Here is a 23663-nt window from a genome sequence, read left to right on the forward strand (position 1 = left end):
AGCCGAAAAGGTGATCGTAACGAGACCCCGAGGGATCAAGGAGAACCAGCAGGTTCAAAGAAAACACCTCCGCATAACAGGTTTGTTCTCCCGAAGGAAAACGTCCCTTAAGATAAGGCTCTTGCTCCTCCCCTGAAGGAGAACCATAAGGGTAACGTGGGACCGCCGATGCCCAGGGGCGGTCTTCTCTCGAGAACGAAACTCGTTCCCCCGAAGGGTTAACCTGCTTCGGAAGAAAGCTCTGCCACCACCCCTGGTGGATCAGCAAACTCCTACAAGTTATTTCTCGCGAACGAGAGGGAAGTTCTCCCGAAGGAGATAGCCTAAGACAAGCTTTCTCCCAGCTCTATGGGAATAAAGCATAGGCTTAGTAATCTCTCTCGCCAACGAGAGGGAAGTTCTCCAAAGAAGGACATCGCCTAAGACAAGCTATTTCCCAGCTCTATGGGAAAAAAGCGTAGGCGTAAGAAACTCACTCTCGCGAATGAGAGAGAAGTCCTCCCAAAGGAGGACATCGCCTATGGCAAGCTTTCTCCCAGCCCTATGGGATAAAGGCGTAGGCGTAAAAATCTCTCTCGCGAACGAGAGAGAAGTCCTCCGGCAAGAAGACACAGCCTAAGTAAAGCTTTCTCCCAGTTCTATGGGAAAAAAGAATAGGCGTAAAAAAAAAAAAAAGAGAGAGAGAGAGAGAGAGAGAGAGAGAGAGAGAGAGAGAGAGAGAGAGAGAGAGAGAGAGAGAGAGAGAGAGAGAGAGAGAGATATTCGAAGATAATTTGTATTTTTCATAACCATACAAACCTTAGCTATTTACATTGGGTTTACATTTTAGCGTAGCTGAAATGGCGAGCCATTAGAATTTAACGAGGGTGTATTACCCCCGCGCTAGTTAGCGGGGGGGTAGGGGAGTGGTACCTAGCTACCCCCCCCCTCAAACACCGGTGAAGCTCACTTTCACTTAGAGGTAGGACTTGTCTTGGGGGACAGGGCTGGCGGGCAAATATGTGTAAATAGCTATGGTTTGTATGGTTAGGAAAACTACAAATTCTCTTCGAATTTGTCATTTGTTCCGTAACCGAAATACAAACCAAGCTATTTACATTGGGTGACTTACCCCTTAGGTAGGGTGGAAAGTCCCCAGCCATACTGGCTTTGGCTTTACCCGGGGACTCAGAATCCAAGTGAGTCGCACTCGAGAAAAGGAGTCCCTGCACCTCACAAGTTCCTTGCTCCGCAAGGAACCGTGTGGCCTACATAAGCTTGTGTGTGAAGGAAGAAGTGTGACCCGTCCTAGGCAGTTGACCTGGAGTTCCAGAAGGAACTCTGGGTTAGGACGTTCCCAATACCACCTCATCAGGGTATGGGGGACGCGACAGTATTGACTCAATACTCGGAACACAAGGAAGTATGGTTTACCTGCAGAGGTTCGAGGTCAGCTATGCAGAGACCAGGATGCTGCTTCCCCGTAGAGGGGATGATGAAGTTAGAAGTAAGGGCCAGACATACCTCTTTCATTCATATAGACTAAAACCTGATAACAATGCCCTCAACCTTCTGCTACCTGTCCAAAAAGGAGCCTGAGGTTAGACCAGCTGTTGTGTAGCCACCACAGAGCGATAGAAAACGTATCGAGACTCCTGTGGGTCACGCCCTGCAGGAAGCGGGCTGCGAAGGTCATTAGACGCTTCCAGACTCCAGCTTGTAGCACCTGCGTCACAGAGTAGTATTACTCGAAGGCGAGGGACGTTGCAATGTATCCAACATCGTGCTGTAGGGCGACGTGACGGGGGAGGGTCTGGAGTCAGGTCGAGATGAATGTCCTTGAGTCCGAGCTGAAGAAGTATACTGGTGACTCTCCCCCGTGTCCTTCTTGTGCTCCCAAACCGGCTGCAACTGAGGACAAACTGCAGCTGTTCCCAAAGCTAACCTCTCGATTCCTTTACTGGCAAGAAGGAGAAGGTTTTGGGACATCAGATACAGAATGGTGATTCGAAATCTTGAAGGAATTGGACCGAAGGGCCGGGACCCCAAGATTCTGAGTCTAGCCAACAACTCAGGAGCGAACCTGAATGTTGCCTTCCCCCATTCCTTAGAAAGGGCGGAGTCGTACGAGACCAAGAAGATTGCTTACACACTGGCCGTGGCCAGAGTGGGCAGGAGCCCCAAGACGGAATACGATCAGAGGCCTGACGTAAAGGGTCTCGAGAAGATCTCTTAAGGGACTAAAAAGTCCGAGCCATGCTCCAAGTTGGAGGTCTCACTCCGACTAGGGCAGGGACGTTCGCAGCTTCGCATGAGCGAGGAAAGGTCCAGCGGGAAGGAAAAAGTTATTCCTTTAAGCCTGAAGGTCAGGTAAAGGCTGAGCGACAGGCTTCATTGCCGAGAGCGGAAAGGAGTTTCCTCCCGCCGAAAGGCAATAAGATCGTTATTGCTGGAGAAGAGGCCTCAAGGGAAGAGGTATATCTCCCACGACACCAACCACCGAAGACTCTCCACTTCGCCTGGAAGACCCCTGCGGATGACTATCGCAGATGACGCGACCTCCGTCCCGCGACTGTAGCGGGTTGTCTCTTCTTGAGGAGGAGGCGTAGTGTCTCCAGGCATGAAGCTGAAGCGACGCCCAGGCTCGTGAAAGATGTTGCAGTGTGGTTGTTTGAGTAGCCTGTGCCGTGGGAGAAGCTCTCCAGGGAGTTCCGTCAGGGGAAGCAGAGGGTCCGGAAACCGTTCTGCGCATAGTCCCAGTGGAGCTCTCAGGGCCATTGAAAGGTTGACAGACAACCTGGTCTTGTTGAGACCCATTCTCAACAGACAACAAAGGAGGGAAGACGCAGGCGTCGATGTTGTCCCACCATCACCGGAATGCATCTTGCCAGAGTCTCGGGGTCTGAGACTGGGGGGAAGAACAGCGGAAGCTTGAGGTTCCAAGCTGTCGCGATCAGGTCCCCCAGACCAGGACTTGCTGGTTACTCAAGGCCAAAGACCCCCAGGTACACTCTCTCTACGAGGCTCTGCTCGGACAGTCGGAGAGAACATTCCTCTGCCCGGAATGAGAGAGCCGATGGTGGAATTGAGAGTATCTCAAATCAACTCAGTATCTCTATCGCAAGATGCGAAGGTGTGAAAATGCGTCCCCTGCTGGTTAGAACACGCCAGAACCATGAAGTCGACGCGCACGGAGCGACTCGGCAGGAGCTGTAGAATCTGTAGGGGGGCCAGACTACGGCCCCTAAGCCTGCCTGAATGATGGAGAGGTATCCTTCAGGTCCTGCCCATAGGCCTGGACAGGAACATGCGCCCCCCCCCCCCTTTTCTTTGACGAGGCCGAGAACAGCATAAAAAATGTGGGGAAAGGACGAGAATATCCACTCCCATCAAGAGGTTCCATAGGTCAACACCCATTACAGGTCTAATCGTTCCGCTGGTCCCATAGGGGCCAGAAAGTCCGGTTAATCGTTGCTTTGAAACCACCGGAACTTGGGCCGCCCCACAGGGAACTTATCCTGAGGCGACCGTTCGGAACTTTAGACGGGTCAATGAGGAAAAGAGAACTAGGAAACGTTCCAAGGTAGGGCTGAAAGCTCTGCTTGATTGAGAACAGGTACTGCGACTCCCCTCAGCCTTGCCACAGTCAACTGAAGGGAAGGCTCGGAGGAGGTGGCAACAGAATCAGGCGTCCCCCGGCGGTCACCCATCCAAGTACCGACCAGAACCGACGTTGCTTAACCTCGCTGGATGGACGAGAAGCGGGGTTTCCAACGTGGTAAGGCCGTTGACTCAATATCATGGCTAGATACTCCAGATGTTGAGGCCGAAGAAGAAGAGAAGGCTCCTAGTAAAATACCATGAACCCCCACTCATGGTAAGCCTCCGGAAGCTTGTCCCGGCGCTGAAGAAGGTCGAACCCGAGCCTACCGGAGTTGACCAGACCTCCAAAAGGCGAAGGAGGCGGAAGCCTGCACCTGAGCGGCCATGAGGAAAGCAGGGAGAGATCTCTGGGGAAAAAAACCTGCGATGCCACGGCGGGATCGCCACACTGCATCTTAAGCAGGAATACCTGTAGTCTAGGCTGAATTCCACAAGCTTCCTGGAAGATGGATGGAATGGACACTGAAAGTACCCGTCCTTCCAACCCAGGGCCTAAGGAGTCCTGTCGCCTCGTTACCAGTCTGATCGATTCTGCTGTTCCACGCTGGACGAAGTTTGTTCGACAAACTTGATCAGGGCTGAGAGGTCGACTACGGAACTCCCGTCTCAGATACTTCCTTACAAGAAAGGATCAACTGAAGAAGCCGGGGGTGAAGCCGTCGACGATCCTATGGAGGACCTTCTCCTAAGGCATGGATCATTCTGCCCAACGGGCGAACTCTTGCTGACCCTATGGCATAGAGGTTCAGAGACACTGAATTCGCTGACAGAGACGGCAGGCGCGATATCCTTGGCTGATCACAGAGATCGTGCAGGAATGGGCATCGGGAAGCTGTCATCCGGATGAGTAACCTTAGGCCTCCTCCCAGCGTGAAACCTGCAAGGGGGGGGGTGCCAATCCTAGAGTTCGTGAACTCTGCCGCTCCCTCTAGGACTATGCCCACCCGGGAGAGCCTCCCGTGCCATCTGTTCCTGACAGGAGGGAACTGCAATTGGACACCTTGTCTCAGTTGTCATAGCCGGTCCGATAACTTAGGCCGACGTGGCTGAAAGAAAGAGGCGCTGGAGCCCTGCAGGGTCTAGAAGAAAGCGCCTTGGAGGAGTGAAAACGGAAGTCGACTTCCTCCGCACAGCCTCTGTCTATGTCTCTGTCCTTGGGCACAAACAAACTCTTCTCAAGGATGGAAGGGTGTCTGAGGTTGTCGACATCCACGGATGAGACACCCGAAAGGAAGCCCTCGGTTATTGCGTCCAGATGGTCCAACATCGAGCTTGCCCGCAAGTTCGATACTTGACAACGAAACGCCAAGGTGCATGAGCCCGCGAGGAGGAAAGTACCCATGACCTTCCTGTAGCTTCCTTGAACAAAACCTCGGGTCGCAACCGAGGAGGGAAAGGACCTGGTAAGAACCTTTCACGAGATGGAGAAGAGGAAGGGGTAAACCAGTCACCCCTTGGCCGATGGAGAAATCTCGAATGGAAAGCCCCCCGCCAAAAAGCCTTCCAGGGAATGATGGGGAAGGGCTAACCCAGGTTCTGGAAAGAAGAATGTTGCTCAGACCTCCCTGAAGATTCTTCCTATTCTTGCATGTGCCATGCTCTGCGTTTACGGGGTGAGGCCGTGTTCTGGAAATACGCTCCAGAAGACTCGCCAGGCTGGCCATGCTGCGAAACCCCAATGGGAATCGCGGTCGCAATCGCGCTGGCGCTCGCGCGATGGTAAATCAATGATTTGCGCGTGGGCGAACGTGGAAGCGCCCATGCACGGGCACGCAGGAACGCAAACGAAGGTGATTGAAGGAGCGCAGAAGGAGGGCGAGCATGGTAGGAAGGGCAAGAGCTGGTGGTCGGCAAGCAATAACCCATAGGCGAGCAATGGATACTGCAAGAATTAAGCCGACGTTCGCGCGACGGAACACCGTCGGTCTGCGCGACGGAACACCGTCCGTCTGCGCGATGGAATACCATTGGTTCGCGCGCAGGCGAACATTGGAGAGCATGTGCACGGTCGCGCATGTGCGTAGGCGTGCGGTCGCACGGTCACGTAGGGACGCGCAGGTACGTGGGCGCGCGGGTGAGCGCAGGTACGTGGGCGCGCGGGTGAGCGCAGGTACGTGGGCGCGCGGGTGAGCGCAGGTACATGGGCGCGCGGGTGAGCGCAGGTACGTGGGCGCGCGGGTGAGCGCAGGTACGTGGGCGCGCGGGTGAGCGCAGGCGGTCGGGAGACCGATGACGCGTAGGCGGGCGATGGCGCGTTCTGGCGAGCGATAGCCCGCAGGAGAGTGAAGGCGCATTGGCAAGCGATGGCGAGCGGTGGTGCGTTAACAAAACGCTAGCGCGCAGGTGAAGAATCGCACGGGCGCGTAGGCGATTGCCAACGCGAGAGAGACTAGTGATGGTTAGCGCGCATCGCGCTAACAGAAGGCGCGCAGGTGCATCAGGAAGGTGAGCGCTGAAGCAAGCTGTTAATCAGGCAAGCCTACCTAGACGGTCAGAAAACCGTTGGCGCCCATTGGTGCGTGGCAAAGAAGGGCGCGCCGATGTGCGCTGGCGATTGAAGAAAGCTGGCGCACAGAAGGACAGAAGTAAAGGTGAGAGCTGGCGAGCAGGAGGAAGATCTACGGCAAGACGCAGCTACCGGAGATCGTGGTCCACAGCAGGCGAGCGCTAGATCGCTACTGATGGTGATCAGGGGAACCGACACGCATGGCAGATCGATGACGAGCAGGTGAACGTTGACGCGTCTAAGGTCGCTGGTGAGCTGGTGATCGCTGGCGAGCAGAAGGCAACGCGTGGAAGCCTGTGCGTAGAAGAAGAGTCATTGACCCAGACCTGAACCAAAGTTCTAGATCACGAGGGCGAACGTGGGCGCGTAACAGGAACCAACAGGAACAGCAGAGATGATCATCATGAGAGCGCTGGCGAACAGGAGAGCGCTAGCGATCAAGAAAGCGCTGATGAGCAGGAGAGCGCCTGTGGGCTAACACTGAGCAGGAGCAGGAGAGTGCCTGTGCGCTAACACTGAGCTGGCAAAAGGGCACGCAGGGGAACCCTGACACGCAAGGGAAGAATCCCCGTGGGAGGCAACCCTTTGCCCCGAAGGGATCGTTGTCCGTCGGGAGACTGATGTCCGTCGGAAGACCGTCGTCTGTCCGCCGGGAGACTGATGTCCGTCGGAAGACCGTTGCCCGTCGGAAGACGAGGTCAGACTGCTGTCCATCTGCACCAGGGGCGGAAGATCAAGAAGAAGGAGTTGTAGCCTGCATACGGAGATTCAAAAAAGCGCCTCTTAGCACCCTTACGACGAGGCGTACGGTGAGCCTTACGGCGAAGGAGGCCAACAGCAACTACAGCAAAAGAATTCTCCGAAGAGGAGTCTCTATGAGTGTACTCTCCCGCGAACGAAAGAGAAACACTTCGAAGAAGAGACTGGTCAGCCAGTGACCTAAAAGGAGCAATCCTCCGAAGAGGGGCTCCTGCAGTTGCCCAGCCCCTTGAGCGAAACTGCAGGTGCGACCGCTCAGCACCAAGAGCATAGTCGCACGAAAAAAAGGCAAGAGAAGAACCCCCCAAAAGGAGAAAAACTCAAGCCTGGACAGGAAAAACTTCCCTCGGAAGGAAAGTTACCCACCCAAGGAGGCGAGCCTCCTGAGAGTTCTAAAATGAACTGGAGAGCTGTCAATCGTCACGGGAGTACTTCCAGTAGAAGGAGACACGCCCCTGACGAAAATCCAAAGGGGAGGCAGCAACAGCCGAATCCCCAGGCCTCAACAAGACAGCTCACACCGTTGCCATATTACAGAAACGAACTACTGTAGATCGGTAACTATAAAAAAAAAAATTTTTTTAAATCATTAGCACACATACATTCCCTCGGGAAGGCTCCAAAGAGGAATCCCGAGGGAAAGGAAAACAAGAATTACACAACAGGCACGTGCCCTCACAACCACTTACACTCACGGAAGGAGAGCTGTAACCAAAACAGAATTATAACAATTATAATTATGTAACCATGTAATTCAAAAATGAATGAACACTAAAGAAAGAACGAAAACCCCGAAAGGAATTGTTCTACAAAGCTGAAAAATTAACAAATACAATTAGATTCATAAACTAATTGAGACAAAACGTACGGCGTAGCAACCCCCCCACACAGGAAGGAAGCTACAAGAGGCATAGTAACGTAGTAAAAGGGTGAACGACCTCAAGAGAGAGAGAGAGAGAAAGACCGAAGTCAAACTCGATACCCATAAAATTACACCATGGTGGCCTAAACTGCCGAGGGCTTCACGGAGATATCGTACACTACACACACAAGCACAAATCTCTGAAAAGGAAACTTACTGATTTCTATACTCAAATATATATACAAACATGAAAAAATGTTTACATATAGAGTAAAAGAAAAGTAAGTGATTAAGTAAAGACAAAACAAATAATGGCTGCCAAGCGAGGACAAAGACAGAGACGTCTGTCCCAATCCGAGCCAAAAGTGAATGTGAGCTTCACCGGTGTGTGAAGGGGGGGGGGGGGGGGGGGGGGTAGCTAGCTACCACTCCCCTACTCCCCCCCCCCTAACTAGCGCGGGGGTAATACACCCTCGTTAAATTCTAATGGCTCGCCATTTCAGCTACGCTAAAAGGTAAACCCAATGTAAATAGCGTGGTTTGTATTTCGGTTACGGAACAAATTTATTTTAAGCATTTTGAGAGTTCTTCTGATCTTGTATAACTTATTCTTCAACTCGTTTACTGTGTTACTGTTTACTACACCCGCTGAAAGTCTATTCCAAGTATTTACTATTTTGTATGTAAAGAAATTGCAACATTGAGTAATGTTATATCTTTTCAATTCCAGTTTTTATCCGTTATCTCTGGACTGATTTGAGCTAAGCGTGAATAGATCGTTATAATCAACACTTGTCAAGTTTGTAGCTCAAATAAGTTCAAACGTTCCAGCCTTTGTCCATATCCAAATCGCCTTAGTGTTGGAACTAGTTGGTGACCCTAGCTTGTACGGCTTCCAGTCTATCTATATCCTTCTGAATACTTGGATACCAGGATTGGACTCCGTATTCTAGATGGGGTCCACTACAAACTTAATGAGGGATTAAGAATGTAGATTGTACGGATTAGCAAAAAAAAGTATGAACATCACTATAATCGTAACCTTTGGTTGGAAATGTGAAAAAAATTGTTTGGTGCAATTACAAGATATGTACCAACGAACTACAAACTTTACAAGGGGATAAGAACGTAGACTGGTGGGATCTCTATCAAACTAAAAATAAAAACATAAAGGTGCTACTTTAGTGTGAGGTCTACCGCCATATGTAGCCTACCCACGTAAAAGCTGAGGTCTACCACGTGACCTGTTGCTCCCGCTCTCTCCGCTCATATAAAAGAATACTGCCATATGTAGCATACCCACGTGAAACCTGATGTCTACCTAACCTAATGTTTTGCTGGAAGGTGATGAGAAAAAATTCCAATGATCTCTTTGTGTCATTCTTAGAAGATGTACGAAGTGGGTATCGCTAGAATAAATGTTTGGAAATTTATAACATTTTTATTTTTACCTTTCTTCCTCATCTATTTCAATCTTTCCTAGGATATGTATAAATTAATAGTTTATCATTAAAATAAATGTATGGAAATGTGTGATGTCAATGAGGGAGGGATTAAACAGTGATAGCCGTCATCGTTAGTGCTCACAGGAGGTAGACCTCACGCTAAAGTGCTAACGGGAGGTAGATCTCACTCTAAAGTGCTGTACACTTCACGCTAAAGCAGCACCAACATATTTATATAATGCGTAAACACGGAAAAATGGTTAGTTTGTGTGTCCTCATTGACCATGGCTTAATCGAACTAAACATCTGAACTATATGGCACAACTACTGGTTGTACCAATGAACTACAAACTTCACGGAGATAAGAATGTAGATTGCTGGGATTAACGAAGATATACGTCCGAACATCACTGAATTTCAATCTTGCGACACCAGCTAATAGGTGAACAACGTGCCGCCAAATGGGTGTTTTAAACTGAAACACGAAGCAGTGTTTGGAGGCAATTTTACAGTCGATTAACTTGCCCACAACTTTAGCAACCTATGCATTATAAAGACACATTCCCTGCCGTAGTACTATAGAGGTAAATGATATGTAAATCGTAAAAATAGCTTCATATTGTTATGAAAGATCAATACAAATGATACTTTCCCTATAGAAGTAACAAGAAAGATTTTGCCTGTCCCAACAAATTGCATTAACCCAAGAATAAGGGTGTCTAAGGGGGAAGGTTGCAGCAGGGCATTAGGACAATGTTAGGTAAGTAGGTAAGGATATGGCTTGTAGGTTAGGTAAGGTGAGGGGTATAGATTAGGTAGCGTTCTTATGTAGAAGTTTTGCAGAAATCTGTCTTACGAACAACTAGAACACAGGAAGAATATTCGGTATTATTTTACTGTATTACAGGACAATGTAACTTAGGAAAAATACTACTTTTTCTATAGAAAAATTTCCACTCTCTTCAAAAATTACACTAGTTCCCATCGCAAATGAATAGTTTCAGAAATATATATATATTATTATTATTACTATCCAAGCTACAACCCTAGTTGGAAAAGCAAGATGCTATAAGCCCAGGGGCTCCAACAGGGAAAAATAGCCCAGTGAGGAAAGAAAATAAGGAAATAAATAAATGAAGAGAACAAATTAACAATAAATCATTCTAAAAACAGTAACAACGTCAAAACAGACATGTCATATATAAACTATTAACAACATCAAAAACAAATATGACATAAATAAACTATAAAAGATTCATGTCCGCCTGGTCAACAAAAAAGCATTTGCTCCAACTTTGAACTTTTGAAGTTCTACTGATTCAACCACCCGATTAGGAAGATCATTCCACAACTTGGTAACAGCTGGAATAAAACTTCTAGAGTACTGCGTAGTATTGAGCCTCGTGATGGAGAAGGCCTGGCTATTAGAATTAACTGCCTGCCTAGTATTACGAACAGGATAGAATTGTCCAGGGAGATCTGAATGTAAAGGATGGTCAGAGTTATGAAAAATCTTATGCAACATGCATAATGAACTAATTGAACGACGGTGCCAGAGATTAATATCTAGATCAGGAATAAGAAATTTAATAGACCGTAAGTTTCTGTCCAACAAATTAAGATGAGAATCAGCAGCTGAAGACCAGACAGGAGAACAATACTCAAAACAAGGTAGAATGAAAGAATTAAAACACTTCTTCAGAATAGATTGATCACCGAAAATCTTGAAAGACTTTCTCAATAAGCCTATTTTTGTGCAATTGAAGAAGACACAGACCTTATATGTTTCTCAAAAGTAAATTTACTGTCGAGAATCACACCTAAAATTTTGAAAGTCATACATATTTAAAGAAACACTATCAATACTGAGATCCGGATGTTGAGGAGCCACCGTCCTTGACCTACTTACAATCATACTTTGAGTTTTGTTAGGATTCAACTTCATACCCCATAATTTGCACCATGCACTAATTCTAGCTAAATCTCTATTAAGGGATTCACAACCCTAGATCTACATACAGGGGATGGAATTGATGCAAAGAGAGTAGCATCATCTGCATATGCAACAAGCTATATATATATATATAGAAATATATATATATATATATATATATATATATATATATATATATATATATATATATATATATATATATATATCTATATCTACGATAATGGGGGACCCCCAGTGGGAACTCGGGGTTTTGGGTGGGGAAAACATACTGGGGAAACGATATATAATGGTAAAACAAGCCTTTTCTTCTCTATACATTACCTTCTTGGATGTATAATGAACAGAGGAAAAGGCAAAACAGTATAAGAGGATAAACTTTGGAGGCGCCGTTGCAAAGGCTATGTCTCATGAAAAAATACGGTAACCAGAGCTGCCAACGTGCGATGTAGAGCTGTGGCAATGTTAGCGTAACATGCTAACATTAGCAGTTTTTCATTTATTTTTTGTCATCCTACTTGTTGGTTTTAGTCGCTCTCGTTCGTTCGTTTGTACATAGCAGGTTTCGACCTTCTGCGCAGAGACTCCTCCTCCACCAATAGGATTTCTTCTTCTCTAACCATGAAATGTAACTACTCGACTTCTTCACCCGCTTTATTCAAGTATATTACAGTACTTGATCCAGTTCAACTATACCATTCCTTTATGTAATACCCTCGTATACATATTACAATTGACCCCAATATTACACGTTTTATTATCCGACACCTTATAAAATCACCCCATTTTATATTCCCATTAAATATCATTTATCATACATTCTATTTTATCTTCCTATACTGTATGACTTTTATTCACTTTGTTATTACCTTGTCCCACACCGATTTCACATAAATACTTGCTCTGGACAAGATTCCCATTCTAGTTCATTCATGTTTACCCTCTAGACTCCGTTGTTTTCCCGTTAACCAATCACAAAGTCATACGTATGGAAAGTTTGCACAGGCGGTGGGGGTTAATATTTCCCAACCCCCACCTTCGAACAAACCCTTTTCCGTGGATACCTTTGTCCAAGTCAGGTTTTTGTTAGTTCAAATGACGTCTTTTTGCGTATTTTACTTTGGAAGTTTTAGAAACTTGTAACGACTGCAGCAATCCATACTTGAAAGCATTTTGGTGAATTCCAATTTTGATAATTTTCTTAAATCTCGTAATGTAAATAGCCCAACGTTTACAGTGTTCCAAGTGCAGTACTAAACTAAGACAAAGAAGTTAAGATGTCATAGGTTCAAAGTCACAACACCTCGGTGACCAACAAGTTTCGTCGTCGCGGTCATAAAAGTAAGTCATCAATTTCTTTAATTTTAATGTGTTAGTTTTACTATTTTGTTAGCGTGAGCAGCTCAACATTACCACTTGCCAGTGCATACGAGCTTGATATTTTATTTTCCTGCGATCGTAAGCAAGACAGTGGCAGAAAAAGAACCATTATATTTAGCGTTGCTAATGTTAGCGTGCGCAGCTCAACATTACCGCTTGCCAGTATATACGAGCTTGATGTTTTATTTTCCTACAAGCGTAAGCGAGCTAGTGGCGGAACAAGAACCATTATATATAGTGCTGCTAATATTATGAACTTCTAGGCTAGATTAGGTGGGTTTGTTCGGTTCTGAACCCTTTTGTACCTTTTTATATATCGTGTAAAGGGAATATGGAAAAATTCTTTAAAATACACATGCTAATATTACCGTAGCATTGATAACGTTAGCAATGACATCGTAACGTTGGTAACGCTGTGTAACATTGGTAACGTTGCTAATGTTATCGTTCGCAGTACATACGTGAGTAAAGTGACACGGAATTTGAACAAGTCTTTATATTTAAACATTTTAACAGAAAATATAAGTTTTCCTGTAGAAATCAACACGATTTAACCGGTTTTCACTTCATTTCATCCGTAATAACAGCAACCAGTTTGGTTACTTAAAGTTAGTTGAACTATAGTCCATTTCTTTTAGCGTGGCAGATTTGGGGTAGTTTGTAGCACTCCGGCCACCCCCCCATATTTTGTTTATTATCGCTCCCACTTTATCTTGTATAGAATAAGATCGTTTGGAAATGGTCTACGGATCTTAAATATGTGCTTAATCGCACACTTTTATGTTTTTTGCCGAAAACCCTAAATTACCTGAAAATTTATATGTGGCTCGAGTTCTTACTCCGGCCACGAATCTTCTCGCTCCCGTAGTTCAAAAAACTAGCTGTAGTTGGCGTTACGATAGCGATAGCACCACCGTAGTGGCAAATTACCGAACTAATCGCGGCCGCGGTACTTTTGAAACGACCCAATGAGACCCCACTTGACCTGCGGATTAGCCTAAGGGCATTTTTTTGCCCAATCAGAATTCAAGTATTCAAAAATCTCGATCATACCATACCTCACACGAAGCACGCTCGTTCTTTCTAGTGCAGACACCATGTCGTCCGGTGCTACATCTCGTGTTTCTGAAGATATTATTAAGTTCGACCAAATTAACGACCCTACTTTTTTTCAAGTGTTCAGTTTCATGGCCACTAACAATTTCAGTGATTATTTGTATTTCAAAGGCCTGTTAGGTGATTTTTCCGGTGTGTGTTCTAGGTGCAATATCGGCGAAGTCACTAAGAAGTACGACGGCAAATCAAGAAACGGTGAAAACACGTACTTTTGGCGGTGTAATTATCACAAGTGCCGGAAAAAGATTAGTTTGAAACGAGACAGTTTTTTTGAAAAATCCCAGTTGTCGTGCCAGGATGTTTTTATCCTCATCTGTGGTTTTGTTTATAAATTTCCCCAATACACCATTCACCAGACGTATAAAAAGTTTGCCTCTCATACTCTCGTGGATTGGTACAACTTTTGCCGGGACGTGTGTTCCGATATTCTTTTGATAGACAATAAGAAGATAGGCGGTCCTGGTCACGTGGTGGAGATAGATGAGAGCAAGTTTGGCAAACGGAAGTATGACCGGGGGGATAAGGTCGACGGTGTTTGGGTGTTTGGAGGGATTGATCGGCAAACACGTGAGACGTTTTTCCAGGTTGTCAAGCATCGTTCGGCTGAGACGTTGATTCCTATATTAGTAGAATTCGTCCATCCCGAAACTACTATTATTTCGGATTGTTGGAAGGCTTATAAGAATATAAAGAATCAATTTTTTCAGCATCTCACAGTTAATCATAGCATTCACTTTGTGAACCCGGAAGATCGCAGTGTACACACTAACTCTATAGAATCGCAGTGGCACGTTTTGAAAAGGACTGTCATACCTGCTTTCGGCACACGGAAACACATGTATGACAGTTATTTTTCAAATTACTGTGTTCGCAAGCGATATCTAGAGGGATCAGAGTGTCAACTGAAGGCATTCTTGAAATTAATCAATCGTGTTTACCCTCTCAAAACTTGCCAAACCCCATCAACAACGGCCGCTACACACACTTCTCCTGGACCATCCATATCTCCCGGTCCATCCCGCCCATCGAAAGTCAGAAAGAAGATCGTCAGCGCGCCTCCCGAAGATTCGGACTTCAGCGATTACGAATATTAATCACGTAAGTACACATGGATTTCAGTATATAACTATGTAGTTAATATTATTGTTGTGTAAAGGGGGGGGGGGTCCGGGGGGGGCGCAGCCCCCCCGAGTAAGGACACGGCTTTTAGCATAGGTTAGGTGGGTTTTTTAAATTAGCTTCTCCCGTCGTACTCGTAGGTAAGGACACGGCTTTTAGCATAGGTTAGGTGGGTTTTTTAAGTTAGCTTCTCCCGTCGTACTCGTAGGCAAGGAAACTGTTGTGTAAGGGTGGGGGGGTCTGGGGGGGCTTCGCCCCCCCCGGGTAAGGATACGGCTTTTAGCATAGGTTAGGTGGGTTTTTTAAGTTAGCTTCTCCCGTCGTACTCGTAGGTAAGGACACGGCTTTTAGCATAGGTTAGGTGGGTTTTTTAAGTTAGCTTCTCCCGTCGTACTCGTAGGTAAGGACACGGCTTTTAGCATAGGTTAGGTGGGTTTTTTAAGTTAGCTTCTCCCGTCGTACTCGTAGGTAAGGACACGGCTTTTAGCATAGGTTAGGTGGGTTTTTTAAGTTAGCTTCTCCCGTCGTACTCGTAGGTAAGGACACGGCTTTTAGCATAGGTTAGGTGGGTTTTTTAAGTTAGCTTCTCCCGTCGTACTCGTAGGTAAGGACACGGCTTTTAGCATAGGTTAGGTGGGTTTTTTAAGTTAGCTTCTCCCGTCGTACTCGTAGGTAAGGACACGGCTTTTAGCATAGGTTAGGTGGGTTTTTTAAGTTAGCTTCTCCCGTCGTACTCGTAGGTAAGGACACGGCTTTTAGCATAGGTTAGGTGGGTTTTTTAAGTTAGCTTCTCCCGTCGTACTCGTAGGTAAGGACACGGCTTTTAGCATAGGTTAGGTGGGTTTTTTAAGTTAGCTTCTCCCGTCGTACTCGTAGGCAAGGAAACTGTTGTGTAAGGGTGGGGGGGTTCGGAAGGGCTTCGCCCCCCCCGGGTAAGGATACGGCTTTTAGCATAGGTTAGGTGGGTTTTTAAGTTAGCTTCTCCCGCCAAAATCGTTTTTAGAACGACGGCCACAGTTCAGGATATTCCCGTTTTCTACGAACTCGATTTTAGAACGGCGGCCACAGTCCACCCCACTTTATAATATTCCCATTTTTTATGGTTGAAAACGGACCTGGCCGTCACCCTACAAAGGCTCCCAGATTTGCACCGACTCGCAACGGTGCCCTTTTAGGTAGGAAAAGTTTCCTGATCACTGATTGGTTAGAATTATCTTGTCCAACCAATCAGCGATCAGGAAACTTTTCCGAGCTAAATGGGAACCGCTGCGAGTCAGTGCAAATATGCCTCGCTAAAAGAAATGGACTATAATTGTTCTGTTTGCTTGCGGTGTTAATGAAGGTCAAATTCGGTCCAATCACGTTAATTACTCCTGGAAAACATATTTTCTGTTCGAAATCAGAATCTGTAATACAGTAAAACTTTATTGAATATTCGCATTTTCCATGCACATGGGAGGAACTAGCCACTGATAAACAAAGGCTCCTTATTCTTTAATAATACCATTATGGCAATCAAGAGCGATGTCAAAATTCACTCGGTCAATTAGCCGATGTGAAGTAAGTGTTTGGGGAGAAGTTTAGGCTATTCAACCTTTAAAATTCCGACTGGATAGCATTACAGGTTTCCACGACTACCATAACTACCAACACTAAATCCAGCCCCAAAGAAACAGAACGGAGCAGAGATTATTACAATTTCCCTCACATCAAATGGCTTTTATAGGCTACAACAATAACAGTAAGTGATGGACCAAAATACTACAAGTTTTGGACAGACCTTTCTTAACCAGCGTAAAACTTCTGCAAAACTCGTCTTGATATATTTCTGGGCATGCCACATACGCTTACCTGTACAGTTAAATTACTTTTGGGAGCAGATATTAACTTATTTACGTATCACTTTACATAACATAAACAAAGCGTTCTCCTGCTTCTGCAGCCGCCATGCGTACCTTCTTACAGCAAAAATAGCGTTTGGCGTTAAGTTTCTCCTTCAATAAATTGCCAATGCAAAATTACAAATAATTCAAGCAAAAATTCACAAAAAGGAGAAATATTATAATATCATTCTAATAAAATATATAAATATAAACACCCAAACAGTCTATAGTTCGGATTTTATATTTCGAACGGAAAGAGAAGCATTACTTAAAGATATTGAGATGTTTGAATTGTGAATTTATACAAATTATTATTATTATTATTATTATTATTATTATTGTTATTATTATTATTATTATTATTATTATTATAATTATTATTATTATTATTATTATTAGTATTATTATTAAATATGAGGCCCCGAGACTATATAATAAGCTCTAACGAGAAGGCTTCCAAGAGAAAGCTGAAAACTGACTTATTCAGAGAGTGTTTCGATTGTGATGATCTAACGGTAAGCGAGTAAAACGCATTGTGAAATGTTAAATGTTCCCCTAATGAACATCATAAAACGACCGTGGCGGTCCTGTAGAGAGTAGAGTTTCCCTGCTGAACAGAATCAAATAACTAAATAAGCTGCCATGAAAGTAAAGTGAAGTAGCTAGCTATTCAACAACCCTAGTTGAAAAAAAAACAGGATACAATGAGCTTAAGGGCTCCAACAAGGAAAATTAGCCCAGTGAGGAAAGGAAATAAGGAGAAAGATGATGTGTGTCACTATGGCGTAGCAATTAAATAATAAATGATGAAAATCGGTGAATTAGGCGACGTTTAAATCGTAAGAAGATTTATTGTCTAAGTAAACTTTCACAGAAACAAGAGCAGAAATCTTCTTCATAACTGTTTTAAGAATATCTTCAACAGAACTCTTAACTTTTCTAATTGAATGACTAAGTAAATATAATTCTCTCGCTGACTTTCAAATTACTAGAATAGTTTATCATCAAATCGATCATAGTAGAAGATAACCATGAACCACTTGTAAATTACAGACACACTCGGGGAGAACGGATACAGAGCAAATTACTGTCAAACTTCTTCCACCAGTAGAATAGCAATTTATCTCAAGTCCCAAATCTGACTTATTAACGAAACATTACAATCTTAATTTCTATCCAAGTCAAGCAAGAGGGATGGGCACACATAATACTTGTCTCACGTTATAAGTCCAAGGCAAAAGTTACTACTAAGATCGCAACCTAGCCGAGTACCGTTTGGGCGTAATGGTCGCCCAGCGGCCACGAGGGCACACGCCCGAGTCCCACGCCCAATTCCCTTCACTCTACTTCCAAGGGTGAGTTTTTATGGCATCTGTCTCTATGGGGATCAGGTGCTTACACTAGGAGATAGATGGTATCCTTTTGCGATGTGACAGCTGCGATCTAGGTCGCCCACATCTAGGTTGCCCCACCTCAAACCCCCAGCTTTTGTCCAACCTCCCTCATGCTTTGATCTGGGAAGTAAAAGAATGAAACCAGTTTATATTCTACAAAAATGGTGCAACTCTTTCTTCAGGTCCGGTGGCTTATGACAGAGTTTACAATACCCAGGAATCTTGGAGATGAGGCCATAGGCCAGCAACCACTGTCCTACTTCCTGCTACTTAAACTAACCCCAATAATACTTTTATTTTTACTCTAATTATTCTATATGTGACAAAGGAAAAATACATTATTTTAAGAACAGTAACAACATTAGGATAAATATTTCATATATAAACTATATAAACTTTAACAAAACAAGAAGATTAGAAATTAGATAGAATAGTGTGCCCCGAGTTTACCCTCAAGCAAGAAAACTTTAACCCAAGACAGTGGAAGACCGTGGTACAGAGGTTATGGCACTACCGAAGACTAGAGAACAATAGTTTTATTTTGGAGTGTCCTTCTCCCAGAAGAGCTGCTTACCCTAACTAAAAAAAAGTCTCTTCTACACTTACCAGGAGGAAAGTAGCAACATAACGACTACAGTGCAGTAATTAGAATTGTTTGGTAATCTTGGTGTTGTCAGGTGTATGAGGACAGTGGAGAATTTGTAAATAATAGGCCAGATCATTTGGTATATGTGTGGAGGAAGGGAAAGTAAACCGTAACCAGAGAGAAAGATCCAATGCAGCACTGTCTGGTCAGTCAAGGGACACCATAACTCTCCTGCGGTAGTATTTCAATGGGTGGCCGACCTACTACCTATAGCCTATGTTCTGTTTTAAGTAGCACGCTCTTTTGCACAATCCCTTGGGCTATATTGGCCCCTACCTTCTCAAGAGTCGTTTTCAATTACTTAGAAAAGGTCACTAGTGCTCCTATGATTATGGCACTTCTACTTGCATATTGTAATTATTACCAGAGTAAGCGACCCGTCGAAAATGACAGGTAAATTTTTAAATAGATATATACAGACACAGATTCAACCCTCCCCACCCACTCCCCTCTCCTAACTACAAATCGGTGTATAACTACTCCCCTTCCCTCTTACCCGAGGGACGGGGATACGCAGAGTGGTTATACATCTTTCCATTGAACTTGACCTAAAATAAAGGAATTGATATATATATATATATTATTATTATTATTACTATCCAAGCTACAACCCTAGTTGGAAAAGCAAGATGCTATAAGCCCAGGGGCTCCAACAGGGAAAAATAGCCCAGTGAGGAAAGGAAATAAGGAAATAAACAAGCGAAGAGAACAAATTAACAATAAATCATTCTAAAATAAGAAACGTCAAAACAGACATGTCATATAATAAACTATCAACAACATCAAAAACAAATATGTCATAAATAAACTATATAAAGACTATGTCCGCCTGGTCAAAAAAAAAAGCATTTGCTCCAACTTTGAACTTCTGAAGTTCTACTGATTCAACCACCCGATTAGGAAGATCATTCCACAACTTGGTCACAGCTGGAATAAAACTTCTAGAGTACTGCGTATTATTGAGCCTCGTGATGGAGAAGGCCTGGCTATTAGAATTAACTGCCTGCCTAGTATTACGAACAGGATAGAATTGTCCAGGGAAATCTGAATGTAAAGGATGGTCAGAGTTGTGAAAAATCTTATGCAACATGCATAATGAACTAATTGAACGACGGTGCCAGAGATTAATATCTAGATCAGGAATAAGAAATTTAATAGACCGTAAGTTTCTGTCCAACAAATTAAGATGAGAATCAGCAGCTGAAGACCAGACAGGAGAACAATACTCAAAACAAGGTAGAATGAAAGAATTAAAACACTTCTTCAGAATAGATTGATCACCGAAAATCTTGAAAGACTTTCTCAATAAGCCTATTTTTTGTGCAATTGAAGAAGACACAGACCTTATATGTTTCTCAAAAGTAAATTTACTGTCGAGAATCACACCTAAAATTTTGAAAGAGTCATACATATTTAAAGAAACATTATCAATACTGAGATCCGGATGTTGAGGAACCACCGTCCTTGACCTACTTACAATCATACTTTGAGTTTTGTTAGGATTCAACTTCATACCCCATAATTTGCACCATGCACTAATTCTAGCTAAATCTCTATTAAGGGATTCACCAACCCTAGATCTACATTCAGGGGATGGAATTGATGCAAAGAGAGTAGCATCATCTGCATATGCAACAAGCTTGTTTTCTAGGCCAAACCACATGTCATGTGTATATAGTATAAAAAGTAATGGGCCAAGAACACTACCCTGTAGAACACCGGATATCACATTTCTATAATCACTATAGTGCCTATCAACAACAACTCTTTGAGATCTATTACTTAAAAAATCAATAATAATGCTAAGAAACGACCCACCCACTCCCAACTGTTTCAGTTTGAAAACAAGGGCCTCATGATTAACACGGTCAAAGGCAGCACTAAAATCAAGGCCAATCATACGAACTTCCCGACCACAATCAAGGGATTTCTGTACAGCATTGGAGATTGTAAGAAGGGCATCACATGCTCCAAGGCGTTTACGAAAACCAAATTGCAAACTAGGGAGTAGATGATTACCTTCAGCAAACCTATTAAGACGTTTTGCCAGAAGACGTTCAAAAACTTTAGATAATATGGGAGTTATGGAAATTGGGCGGTAATCAGTGGGACTTGAGCTACCACAAACACATTTACATAGAGGAGTAACATTACCAATTCTCCAACTAGTGCTAAAAGCTCCTCTTCTTGCTAACTTGCGCAAAATAACAGATAACTTTGGAGCTAAGAAATCTGCTGTCTTTATAAAAAACAAAGGAAAAATACCATTTGGGTCTACACCTCCATAAGCATCAAGGTCCATCAACAGAGCTTTAATCTCACGAGATCGAAAAGCTAAACTAGTTAGTTTAGCCTCAGGAAAACAGGAATGAGGAAGTTCAAGTTTCGCATTACTCTGTTTACTGTCAAAAACATCAGCCAAAAGGGTTGCCTTTTCCTTTGGACAGTGAGTGACTGAGCCATCTGGTTTAAGTAAAGGAGGAACTGTTGCATCTACACCAAAGAGTGCAGATTTAAGGGTAGACCACCATTTATGTTCCTGAGTTGTACCAGAAAGTGTTTCTTTTATGGTTAAATTGTACTCCTTTTCAGTTGAGGCATAAACTCTCTGAGCAAAAGCTCGAAGCTGAGTATAGTTGTTCCAGGTCAAATATGATCTGTTACCCTTCCAAAGTTGATAGGCCTACTGCTTCTCCAAAAAAGCACGTCTACAATCATCATTGAACCACGGTTTGTCCTTCACTCGGTACCTTAGCACACGAGAAGGGATACGCCTATCAATTATGTTGACTAGATTCTCATTCAAAGGGACAACAGGATCTACACTATTATATAATTGTGACCAATTCAAGCACAAAAGATCATGTAAAATCCCATTCCAGTCTGCTTGGGATTTCATATAAATTTTACAAGAATATGATATATCAGGGACAGGCTGCTCAGTCTTCACTAATAATGAAATCAAGGCATGATCAGATGTCCCGACTGGAGAACCAACCTTACCAGTTATAACACCAGGGGAGTCAGTGTATACGAGGTCCAAGTAATTACCAGACCTGTGAGTGGCTTCATTTATGATTTGCTCACAGCCTGATTCAGAGGCAAAGTCTAAAGCTCTTAAGCCATGGCGATCGGTAGGAGAGATGGAACTTAACCACTCCCTATGGTGAGCATTAAAATCACCAACACAGACAACCCTTTCTATCATCTTCTTGTATCTTAGCCATAATGGTAAGAAGACCCTTTCTATCATCATTCTATGGTATCTATAGCCATATATATATATATATATATATATATATATATATTTATATATATAATGAGTATATATATATATATATATATATATATATATACATATATATATATATATATATATATATATATATGAAATGTATATATATGCAATATATATATATATATATACATATATATATATATATATGCAATATATATATATATATATATATATATGCAATATATATATATATATATATATATATATATATATATATATATATATATATATATATATATATACATATACAGTATATGTATATATATGTAAATATATATATATATATATATATACATATATATAGGCCTATATATATATATATATATATATATATATATATATATATATATATATATATATATATATATGTATGTATATATACAGTATATGTATGTATATATATGTGTGTGTATATATATATATATATATATATATATATATATATATATATAAGAATATATGTATATAGCCAGATACTTGTTCTTTGATGTATAGGAATGATTATTAACATCTCTATAACCCTATCAAATCGAAGATGTCCGCAGAGCGACGGCCTTTTCCAAAATACTCAGAGGAGAAATAAACACTTTCTTTTAAAGAGTCTCAAAATAAGCGCACCTAAAGTTAAGCTGGATTAAACACCTTTTAAGACCGGTGTTGAGGTTTCAAGCTACCCCCAGTTTCAAGCTAACCCTCCCCCCACCCCCGGTAATTTAAAACCGGTTTCAGAATACCGGGGGTCGGGGCTAGTTTGAAATCGGTTTCAAGCTACCCTCTCTGTTTTCAAGTTACCCCCTGATCGGAATAGAAAATGATTTATATGACAGTGCACATATGCAGCATGGATTTATTACCAACTTCGTAGCAGTAGAAAAAAAAATTATTTTCGTATTTAAGACAAAATGTTGTGTAGGCCTATTAGTGAATTATATGATACGTTAGAAGGCATAGACTCAGTTATCTAAGATTTTGTGGTAACGGCGAACTAGAGAACTATTGTAGTGGGCGTGCGATTGTCGAGAATTATTTTCTTTTAGCATCTCAAATAGATTCGTTTCAGGTGCAAGAGCTTCACACGGGAATATGCGAAGAGAAATTGACACAAAAATCCACAACGAGAAGCATACGTTGTCGCTTTCAGATTTACGAAGAAGATTGAGATGTACACCTAAAGGCAGAAACACACATTGCCATATTTCCGACATTGGGTTTCGAAAATAAAGAGAAAAGTATGCCATTTGATGGTTATAATGAATACAATTACTTTAAGTGTTAAACTTCAATTATATAATAACTTAACTTTAAATTGTTGTAATTTTGTAATATTATTCAGTAGTACTATAAAGAAACGAGACACAAAACTGCCACATTTGGATTTAGTTTCTCAGGTCAGCGATGGACATTCATTAAACTATACTTGATCCCATTAGGGAGTGCTCATCTTTACTTGCTCAAATTCGGGAGTGCTTTTCTTTACTAGTTAGTCATGGGGTGCTTATCTTTACTTGATCCAACGCATCTTATCATAGAGCAAAATTAGGTAAACCTCTAACAGCACCATCCAATGAGGCACAAATAAGATAACGGATCATAAATTAAGGTTATCACCGAGAGACAATATGCTAAAATGTCAAGTTTTGGAAATGGTCAAGGAATACTCCC

The 23663-nt window shown here is 43.1% G+C and overlaps 2 protein-coding genes across 4 annotated transcripts in view; one reads left to right on the forward strand and one right to left on the reverse strand.

Moving 5' to 3' along the window:
- Positions 1 to 16747, reverse strand: part of LOC137624387 (uncharacterized) — a 212916-nt gene extending 196169 nt beyond the window's left edge. The window contains exon 1 of one of the 3 annotated variants that reach the window (XM_068355118.1): positions 16632 to 16747. The gene's annotated coding sequence lies outside the window, so the exon portion shown is untranslated. Of the gene's footprint in view, positions 1 to 16560 lie in introns of all 3 variants that reach the window. The other 2 variants (XM_068355120.1, XM_068355119.1) reach the window with 2 other exon arrangements.
- LOC137624657 (uncharacterized) lies at positions 13733 to 14755 on the forward strand. The gene has a single exon (XM_068355616.1). It carries the CDS (start codon positions 13733 to 13735, stop codon positions 14753 to 14755), a length of 1023 nt encoding a protein of 340 aa, XP_068211717.1.
- Positions 16748 to 23663: the final 6916 nt, after the last annotated feature.

The sequence above is a fragment of the Palaemon carinicauda genome, chromosome 31, assembly GCF_036898095.1.
Source record: "Palaemon carinicauda isolate YSFRI2023 chromosome 31, ASM3689809v2, whole genome shotgun sequence".
Classification (NCBI taxonomy): Eukaryota; Metazoa; Arthropoda; class Malacostraca; order Decapoda; family Palaemonidae; genus Palaemon; species Palaemon carinicauda.

Coding starts and splice junctions, on each gene's coding strand:
- LOC137624657 (XM_068355616.1), top strand. CDS start 13,733: ATGGCCACTAACAATTTCAGTGATTATTTGTATTTCAAAGGCCTGTTA.